The 10,744-nt window shown below is 32.9% G+C and overlaps 2 protein-coding genes across 3 annotated transcripts in view; both read right to left on the bottom strand.

Annotated features, from left to right (window-relative positions):
• The window catches only part of LOC125866961 (peroxidase 11), a 3,300-nt gene extending 2,891 nt beyond the window's left edge, over window positions 1-409 (bottom strand). Inside the window, exon 1 of the mRNA XM_049547356.1 lies at window positions 141-409. Within this exon, the coding sequence (XP_049403313.1) occupies window positions 141-386 (246 nt within the window). The 5' untranslated portion in view covers window positions 387-409. The remainder of the gene's footprint in view (window positions 1-140) is intronic.
• Window positions 410-4,001: 3,592 nt separating this feature from the next.
• Window positions 4,002-10,089, bottom strand: LOC125866967 (chalcone--flavanone isomerase). Of its 2 annotated transcripts, none has more exons than XM_049547366.1 (4): window positions 9,974-10,089; window positions 5,010-5,168; window positions 4,652-4,875; window positions 4,002-4,487 (listed from the first exon to the last, which is right to left on the bottom strand). In XM_049547366.1, exons 1-4 carry the CDS (start codon window positions 10,071-10,073, stop codon window positions 4,290-4,292), a joined length of 681 nt encoding a protein of 226 aa, XP_049403323.1. In that variant the 5' UTR covers window positions 10,074-10,089; the 3' UTR covers window positions 4,002-4,289. The 2 variants fall into 2 exon arrangements, with proteins under 2 accessions (XP_049403323.1, XP_049403322.1); XM_049547365.1 differs by lacking the exon at window positions 9,974-10,089 and adding an exon at window positions 5,933-6,078.
• Between the last annotated feature and the right edge of the window lie 655 nt (window positions 10,090-10,744).

The following is a 10,744-nucleotide window of genomic DNA, read 5'->3' as shown; positions in this document are numbered from 1 at the left end:
GGGCGGGGTTCATAAGACACAATAACACAATTACGTATACCTTTCTCTAACATTCGTTAAACTTCTAGACGAGATGCTCATACAGTTCAATAATTCCAATAAACTGAATCAAGAATATTTTCATATTTTTATTTACGTACCTGAACAAAGCAATCGTGGAAATGTAATCTCAAAATCAAAGCAGCATTACGAGGATCAGAAAGACAAGCACATTCCATTTCTTTCCTCACAATTCCTTCTACAGAAGGACATGTTTTCTTATAATAATCAAGACTTAAATGTGAATCACTAATTCCATTCAATTTGCTAAAACAAATGCCAATAAATACCAAAACCAAAAACTCAAAAATCACAATTCTTGATTGATAAAAATTAATAAAAGCCATTGATATGAATTGTTTTTTTTCTTTCTTTTTTTGGGCTAGTGAGTAGTGAAGATGAAGAATATACAAAATATGGTTAATATTATCACTTTATATATAGTATATAGTATATAAGAAAATGAAGTTAACTTAGGATTTTGGTTAAAGTGATTATTTATTTGTGTCTTATGTTTAAAAAAGTTTTATTAGTCAATAGAAGATGTAACTAATATTGTTGGCTAAGTTAGGTGAGTGATCTCAAACCAAATATTACCAAATAATATGAGATAATAAATCAAAGGTTTTGTGTGTGTTTTTAAGGAGAGTTTTGTACGCAAATGTTAAAGGCAAGTGACCAAACAAATATTTTTGTGTCTTTTTTTCAATAACTTTATTTACCATGTTTGAATAATATAATTATTTTGTTGACATTTAGAAAAGGTCAAAAATATATTTAATTGTAACTTCAATTAATTGAACATAATAATTTTGTTAACAAGTACAAGAAATATATGTTGCTTCTAGGTCTTGAGTTTCATTGATTATGTAAAATAATTTTTACACCATTAGATAAGTTGAATAGATACAAGTAATCATTTATCGTATATATTCATTTATTACTTCTTTTTTCCGATTTCAACCAACATTCTCCAAGATGGGGTAAAAGTTGCTTATATTTTACCTTTTTTAGATTCCACTAGATATTGTTGTTGTATTTTCCAAACAACAATAATCCAAGTGTTATATAATAAATTACTCTACCTTTTCCAGATCCAACTGGTATGTTGTTGTTATTGTATTTTTCCAAACAACAATGATCCAAATGTTATATAATAAAGGGAAAAGGGTATGATATACCCTTAATTTTGTCATTTAAAGCTAATATACCCTCGTTATGAAAGTGGGTCATATATACCCTTACTGTTATGAAAGTGGTTCATATAAGCTGATTTTTTTTGGTTCTTCACCCAGTGTATGAAGCTCCCGCATTGGAGCTCCGACTAAATTTCAATCGCGCACTGCAGGGCCATTCGGGGATGACGCTCCAATAAGATTTTCTCCATACCCATGACTTGTAATCAAAACCTCTAATTAAAGATGAAACAGTCCCACCATAAGGAGGTTGAACAGAAAAATAGTCATATATAGTACTTGATTTTGATTACAAAATCTAATTAATCTGATTTTTGAATTTGTTTATTCCAAGGTTCTAGATTTGAACTGTCATTAAATGTTTTTAGTCCTGATTTTGGTAATTAAAGACTTCAAAGTCTATTTTAAGTAAAATGGAACTTGCTCAAAACAAAGAATCAATTAACACGATACTATTTTTCTTAGTTTAATTTATGTACAAGAATGGTTGATTTCTTCATATTTTGCTGTTTTTCTTCTCTACAAAAGCTAACTTTGATTAATCTGATTACAATCTTGTAGCTCAAGATAAAACTAACTACTAAAAAAATTCAACAAAAATCATGATGAAAATGTAAAAATGAAATGTCGATATCGATGGGGTAAAAATTTATACACCAATACAAAAAATTGTATAACATGTCTTTCTATACACTCTTTATCACTAAAACTATAGTGATGACTCACTTTTCTGCAGAACTAAACTGTAAACTGTCAACCACGCGATCTCTAAATAGTCGTAGAATTGTCTCCAGAAGATAGATGAACTGCATAACACAGTGATGATTCACTTTTCTGCAGCACGACGAAGAAAAAATAGAATTGTGTTGATAGTCTAACGACTGCATTGAGTACCAACTGCGTGAAGTTTAATAGCACCAGTCGATTCAACAATGAAAACAAAACCATCTTCGTTGGTGTGTAATCCCCCGGGTTTCCCATTTCCTAGTTAATATAGACTTTTGACTTTAAGACACAAAGTTACCCCTTAACTAAGTTCTTACAAGATTCAAACGAGGTTTTGAAACGTTTCTATCAAGAGTGAAACGAATCCTACAATATAAACACAAATACAAGCAAACAAAACATCAGCAGGTTCGGAAAGCTTCGATCGATCAGGTCCCTTGCTGTTTTGTGAAGCTTGATTTTTCTCTCTTTGAATGAATGAAAGATTTGTTGTTTTTCATGTTGCTTAAATCAACCATAAAGAATTATTAACCGTTGGACAAACAACCTCGTCAGTTCTGATTGGTTCAGTACACTGGCGACTCCACCAACCTCTGACACGACAACTTTCCATCTGTATAGCATATTGTCCTGGATGTGAACACTCTGCAAAGGATCGGGTCCTTGCACTTGTGAGGATAACACCTGAAAGCTTATCATAAAGCATGATATGTTGTTCATAAAAAAGTAATAGGAACCTCTGATAGTGTTCACCTGAGGAGGAAAAAGTTTAGACATAGCCGTGCCCGTACAGCATTTCATAGTTGAAATTCGGAAGTTCAACCAACCTGTTTCTTCTCAGGGTCAATGCCAGAGACTTCCGTGGTGGAACTACTCTTTGGTAATTACCTTTGGAGAGTCAAGGTCCCCATCATGCCCTCATTGAAGTAGATGTCTGGTTCACGCACGAAAGTCACAGTAGTTGCAGAAGACCATTTCACATAATGTTTGCCAATTCCTTTCCGTGCTATTGCTCTTAAGCTAAACTCCTGCCCACGTCGTAGCTTCACAATTATGATTCCCCTGTATCAAATAGAGCAAGATGGTAAAGATCCTCTCTAGATAGTTAGCACATATAAACAAAGAATATGCAACACAAATCTCCGAAACAAGCATATTAGAAGGAACATTGTTTTCTCATACTATGACAAAAAAAAGTATTTACTAGGATCCTTCTTTAAACAGTACTCTTTAACACCTTCAAAAATACTCTCCGAACCCCTATTTACTAAGTTCGTTTAGGAGCTTGATTGATATCTAAGCACACTTATTAGTTGAAAGACACAGCCGATAATTCAACAGAACTATAGGATATTCTCCTCCACATCTCAGAATGACATATCGAAGGTACCTTAATGAGCACTCTGCAGAAAACAGATCCACCAATTGGAAACCAGGTTCACCTTCACGCCAAACTGATCTGCACAAAATTCTCGATAACACCAAGATTGTTTTGCAATCTATATCGAAAAGATGTCATGAAAAGGACCACCCCACAGCAAGATGATGCAATTCCTAGTTCACAGCTATAGAGAAAAGTATCAGATATTCAAAGACTCTCAAAGAAATCAACAAATCACTCATTCCAAATCCAAAAATGGCAACTTTACTACCTCTCTATCCCAACCTAACTACTATAATTTTTCACCTCGAATTGTTCAAACTGTAAATCATATGCAACTAAACCTTGTATCAATAAAGGTAAAATACCTCTCTACAACTAGTTCAATTTAAAAGCAAAACACTTAAGTAAAATAGAGAATATTTTTACTGAGTGCATTGATGCCTGCAGGCACAAAGACATTTGAGAAGACGATGATAACACAACAAATGGTGAAATGCTTCCATCACTTATTAACCGAAGTTATTTCCATACTCAAAAGATTTATCAAAGCACTCTTAGTTTGCTAATAATATCATTATTTTTCAAAAACAAATTCTATATTCAACATCCAAACATATTTTCATTACTGCAGTCACATATTGCTCACAATTCAGATGGTAAGAAAATACTCTTCAAAGAACATTGATATAAATTCAACAAAGGCATTTTGAGTTTCTCACATTTACATAATTAACAGAGACTTAGAGATGGGACCTTATTGCACACTATTGCATAGTAGAGAATCTAGAAAAGCTAGGCTAAATCATTCGTCTAGTATCCTCAAGATACCTTGACAACATCAGACCGAGTTGACAAGGGAGTTTCAGCACTAGAACCTCTTTTATTGTCCTAAGTAGACCCCAATTTCTGACATGGTGGATTTCTTTTCAATTTCTGTAGTTCAGTTACTGGACCGAGGATAACTCACTTCCTGGTTTTTCACAAACCAACAGTTCTGATACTCTTTTGGCAATACTACACTTTGCTGCAGGGGAAACTCCATGCTCGCCAATTATGGAATCCAGCACTGCTTCTGACAATTGTTTGTTCTCTATAACAGCATTCCCAACGCAAGGAACTGAATCATCTTTAGAGAAGCTAATCTGGACTCGAACAAAAAAATATAGAAGAAACATCAATGAGCTTATAGATAAATGCAATCCATTTTTTTGGTGCACAAATATTGTCCAAAGGGTCCTAATCGATGATGCAACTTGCAAGTGCCTACTTTTTTTTGTTATTGTTCAATATAGTTGATTATACATACCGTCAATGATCCAAGCGGTGATTGAGTAAAAATGATGGAGGCACCAGGTGGGAAGGTTTCACTCTGGAAAACATTGAGGAACTTTTCAATGGCCTGCCTCTCTGGATCACTGTAGGTTCCTATTGCTTTCCAATAGGCAACACAATTTTCTGCCACCTTCTCAGAGTATTGCTTACCCGTCAAGGGCAAGATCATAGTCACTCGAGTGAATTTCTCAAATGGACCTACCAGATAGGAAGGATGAAAATATTCACAAACGTTAACATTGATGGAGACAAATCTATTGATTGTTTTAAGACCCTAAATACTTAGCATCTTATATAATAAACCCCAGCTTAATTCTCCTATCAGCAAATACCTGAAACGATATCCCTGAAGAATTCGACTGAATGTTCCAACTCCTCAGAGCTTTTCCCTTTCCATTTATCAGCTAGAAATGGAATAGCACTCTCTTCCAAGTACACACCGATCGCAGTAAACTTCACAAATTTTCCTTCAATCTCCAAACCTCTATTCCCTACCACACACATTGAAATTAAAATCATCATGAATTAACCAACAACTAAACAAATTGGATTCTGTACTACGAGAATTCATCATGAATTAACAAGTTTTACACTAGCTACTAGACACACATAAATTTTTTTATTCAACCATACATAATAAAAAAACAACAAAACCTAAACAAATTGAATTCTCTACCATGAGAATTCATCATGAATTAACAAGTTTTACCCCAGCTACCAAACACACATAAATTTTTTTATTCAACCATACATTATTAAAAACAACAAAACCTAACCAAATTGAATTCTCTGATACTTATATTCATCATGAATTAACAAGTTTTAGCCAGCTACCAAACACACATATTTTTTTTTTATTCAACCATACATTATAAAAAAACAACAAAACCTAACCAAATTGAATTCTCTGCTACTCGAATTCATCACGAATTAACAAGTTTTACGCCAGCTAAACAAAAAATAACAAAACCTGAAAAAATTGAATTCTCTGCTACTCGAATTCATCATGAATTAACAAGTTTTACACCAGCTAAACGAAAAATAACAAAACCTGACCAAATTGAATTCTCTGCTACTCGAATTCATCATGAATTAATAAGTTTTACTCCAGCTAAACAAAAACTAACAAAACCTGACCAAATTGAATTCTCTGCTACTCAAATTCATCATGAATTAACAAGTTTTACGCGGTCTACCAAACACAAATAAGAAATTATTCGATCATACATTATGAAAAAAAAAAATTTAACAAAACCTGCGCCGGCGAGGAAAAACGTATTGTTGGAGCCCGGAGGTTTCACCATTGTTGATGGGAACACATAATTCTCAACCTGCAATTTTGAAACGAGCGCCATTTGAGATCTATTAGTAGTTCAGTTTTACACGGAGCCTTTATATAGAGGAAGAGACAGTGGTATAATGGTAATAATAGAGTAGATTCAAGGGTAGAATTGACTGACAATAATTTGGATTTTGTTGTTAGGTACAGTTAACGGCTCACAGTTGTTACTCACCAAATTGCCGCCAGTCAAACTATACTTTATAACGCTTACCCAACTTTCCTTAACTAATAAATATTTTCTCGTGTCTCGTTTCGTTTCTCGAAAATTAAATTAACTATTTTTTCTATTTTATATTTTTTTGTCCGATAATATTTATCGATTATTCACTTTGCACACTTCGATCAAGAAGAAAGAAGAACTTACTGTGACTCCAGATTTTTCATCGCAGCATACAACTTTATTAGACAAAAATGATTGAAAATTCAATAAACAGAGCAAAGACAAAATAATATAAAGCCTTCGATAAGTTATTGTCATAGCCATTGTAGTTGTCCTCCTTCTGCTTTTAACACACTATATAAAGAGATCTAAAAAGTTGTAATGAATGTTTTTGTCTAATTTGGAAGAAATTTTGATAAATTTATATCATAATTAGAAATTTTCATTTTGGGAAACAAACATGTTCTTTGAATTGGGTCGGGGTGGATTGGGAAAATCCAATAGGAAGACGCCACCTAATAAATAATAAGAAGAACAATGATTAAAAAAGGGATGTTAGTATACATATTAAGAAAAACAATTGAGGACATTATTTGAATGATATTTTCTACTTTGTGAAATTATAAATATAACTTGGTAAGTAGTTTAATTTATTTCTTGAAAAATATAAAACTTCATTAGTGGAAAGGGCAAAGATTGAATTTTTTTTAAAATAACCATTTCGAACTTTGAACAATTCTATTATTTTGAATAATGAAAAAAACCCAAAAATTGAGTTGATATGAAATAGAGGGAGTATTAATTGAATTTGTGCAGCAATGCACACCTATTAAGAAAAATATTTAATGACATAATTTGAATGATATTTTTCACTATTGGCGTTTGTGAAATCATAAATATAACTTGGTAATTAATTTAATTTATTTCCTAGAAAATATGAAACTTCATTTAAAGGAAAGGGAAAAATGGAAAAAATTTCAAACATCCATTTTGAACTTTGAACAATTCTATTATTTTGAACAATGAAAAAAGTCCCAAAAATTCAGTTAATAACGAATAGAGGGAGTATTAATTGAATTTCTAAGACAATGCACACCTATTAAGAAAAACATTTACGGACAAAATTTGAACGATATTTTTAACTATTATCTTTTATGAAATCATAAATATAACTTGGTAAGTAGTTTAATTTACTTCCTAGAAAATATTAAACTGTATTAAAGGAAAGGATAAGTATAGAAAAAATTTCAAACATCCATCTTAAACTTTAAATAATTCAATTATTTTGAACAATGAAAAAGCCTAAAAACTTTCATTAAATATAGAATAGAGGGATATAGATTTTGAATATTTAAAATTATAATTGTAGGATATTAAAATAATCTAATTTAATATTTTGAACATTAATTAAATTGACTTAGATAACTATAATTTGAAATGAAGCAGCAAAAATATTGTTTATTTTTTGCATAATTTGTCTTTGTAGTCCATAAGTATCAAAATAAAGATAAAAGACAATTGTATCAACTTGATATGTTGGTATTATACCCACAAAGAAAAGTTCAGATTTTCCAAAGAAGATGTGATCAGAACTTAATAAATTTAAAGTATGTACTTTTAGCCCCCCAATCTAGAGTAGCTAGGCAGAAAAGTCAGATTAATCTTTATTCATACATAGGCTTCTTTGGAAACACCGGTATCACTAAACTATAGTTAGATTATAACTTAACTATGGTAAGTTAGTATTCAAGACAAGTTTTCGTAAAAATAGGCAAATCCCTACATAACAATTCCCATATTGTTAATTAGGGATCGCTTGATAGAGTTTATAAGAATACTTGACCTAGCTCTACTCCTCCTCAAGTACGTACTCTATGGTCAACCTCTCGTGCCTCCTTACTGGAGCATCCACACATCTCCTCTTCACATGCCTAAACCATCTCAACCTCACTCTTCACAAGCCGCATCTTATCCTCCGCGAGGGCTACTCCCACCTTGACCCAAATAACTTCAATCCTAATCTTATCCCTCTTGAATCTTGTTATGCCCTCACATCCATCTCAACAACGTTACTACTCCTCTATCCCAACCCAACAACTACAATCCCCCCCCAGAATTGTTCAAAACGTACTACATCATATTCAACCAAAGCTTAATTATTTGAAAACATCTTAACCATACTTTAACAAGTACCTTGTTGATATCAAATAGAGAGTAATTTTATTGAGTACTTGATGCATACAAACACAACCATATTTTGAAAAGAAGATGAAAACACAACAAACAGTGAAATGTTTCCATCACTTATTAGCATCAATTTATTTTCCTACTCAAAATATTTATCGAAACACACTCTCAGAAGCTAGGCTAAATTATTCGTCTAGTATACTCAGCCAACCTTAACAACATCAAATCGAATCCTAAGTAGACTCCTCAGCATTGCTCTTTTCTAACATTTCTGATACTCTTTTAGCAAGACTACGCTTTGCTGCAGGGGAAACTCCGTTCTTGCCAATCATCGATTCCAGTACTGCTTCTGATAATGGTTTGTTCTCTATAACAGCATTCCCCCAGCTAGGAATTGAATCATCATCAGAGAAGCTAATCTGGACTTATAGAAGTTTACATCAATGAGCTTACTTACAGATAACTAGTACAATCGATTTTTTGATGCATACATATAGTCCAAAAGGATCCTAATAACTCGATGATGCAACGTGCAAGTTCTTAGTTGATTATACATACCGTCAATGATCCAACCACTGATTGAGTAAAAAGGATGGAAGCACCAGGTGAGAAAGTTTCACTCTTGAAAACATTGAGGAACTTTACGATAGCCAGTCTCTCTGCATCACTGTAAGTTCCTATTGATTTCATAATGGCAACACAATTTCCTGCCACCTTTTCGGAGAATTGCTTACCAGTCAAGGGCAAGAGCAATGTCACTCGCATGAATTTCTCAAACGGACCTAACATAGATAACAAACGTTCATAAACATTAACTTCGATGGAGAGGATTGCCTAAGTCATACCTAAGTGTAGCTCAAACTCAGGGGAGTGTATAAAATTTGGTACTCACTAAATCATTTTCTTCTTTTATACCTTGTTACAAAGAGCATTGATCTATTACGTTCACATTTCAATCTTAGCACATACCTGTAACGATATCCCTGAAGAACTCGAGTGAATATGTCAACTCCTCAGAGCTTTTCCCTTTCCATTTAGCCGCGAGAAATGGAATAAAATTCTCTTCCAAGTACACCCCTATCACACTGAACTTCACAAATTTCCCTTCAACTTCCAATCCTCTATGTCCTGCATTAGATCCATAGATTATACAACAACTGCTACGCCTCAGTCACAAACAAGTTTGATTCATCGTGAAATAATAGGTTTTAAGCTTACTTCCATCCTACCACAACCTTCTTCCTTTATCCCGTCTTAGAGCTGACAATGTATGCAAGCTCTAACATGTGGAGTTCAAAATTCAACATGAATTGACAAGTTTTACGAGCTATCACCCTACCATAACCCTCCTCCGTTACTCAGGACTGACAAAGTAAGCAAGATCACACTTTTTTATTTAATTGGGGACGGGGGAGGGGATTACAATATTAGTAGTCAAACAATTCACATAGGGCAAAGTTATTAGATTATAGACTAGTAGTCAAGCAACTGAGTTATTATCGTGAGAACAGTCATAGTAAAGACTTACCATTATACATGCAACATATAGTTAATTTATCGATAGATTAAAAAATAACATTTTTTGTGCAAAAATTAATTAAGAAAACCTGCTCCACCAAGGAAAAAGGTATTGTTGGAATTAGGAGGCTTAACCACTGTTGATGGGAACACATTATTCTCAACTTGCAATTTAGTAACACAAGCCATTGATTTCTACTTTTCACATAATAACACTTGAAAGGAAAATGTTTAAATAGAGGGAGAGACAGTGGTTTAATGGTAATAATAGAGTGGATTCAAGGGTAAAATTGACCAGCGATAATTTGAGGTTAGGTACAGCTTGATGCCACTTTTTTAAAAGGCGGAGGCGCAAAATGAGGCGTAAATCTTAAAACACGGGGCGTAAGGCAGTGTCATTTTCTATTATGAGAGTTGCTTTATTTATTTATACATTTTAGAAAAAATCAATACAATATGTAAACATGGTAGCATAAACCATAAAGTATAAATATCATTACATCAACAAATAAAAAATATGATTTATACCAAAATGCTACAAGTCAAATACATACATATATAAAAAAAATTACCTTATATATACATTATAATTTTCCGACAAAAAAGATTCAAATGAACTCGCCTGTTTAACTCCAGTTGAAACCAATACGTTTTGTTACATGTTGTTTTCCTCCTTTTCTGGATAAGCAACTGACTAACCAAAGCTTTGATCATCACGCTTCGACTAGTATTTCTAAATAACTTTATTTTTACTTGAAGTAATTTGTTTTATCCTTTCACCATATAGATTTGGAAAAGGTGATACATACATAGAGGTGATGTATACACAACCTTAACCTTCTCGTGAGTCGTGAAGATAA

The sequence above is a fragment of the Solanum stenotomum genome, chromosome 6 (assembly GCF_019186545.1).
Source record: "Solanum stenotomum isolate F172 chromosome 6, ASM1918654v1, whole genome shotgun sequence".
NCBI lineage: Eukaryota > Viridiplantae > Streptophyta > Magnoliopsida > Solanales > Solanaceae > Solanum > Solanum stenotomum.
This window is presented reverse-complemented; position numbering and strand designations above follow the sequence as displayed.

What these genes read in the sequence shown, in the direction of transcription:
- LOC125866967 (XM_049547366.1), bottom strand. Translation starts at nt 10,073, where the DNA reads ATGGCTTGTGTTACTAAATTGCAAGTTGAGAATAATGTGTTCCCATCA. An exon ending in CTTTTTCCTTGGTGGAGCAG is followed by an intron (nt 5,169 to 9,973) that starts GTTTTCTTAATT and finishes TGTGTGTGGTAG; the next exon opens with GGAATAGAGGTTTGGAGATT. An exon ending in CACCGCTTGGATCATTGACG is followed by an intron (nt 4,488 to 4,651) that starts GTATGTATAATC and finishes GTTCGAGTCCAG; the next exon opens with ATTAGCTTCTCTAAAGATGA.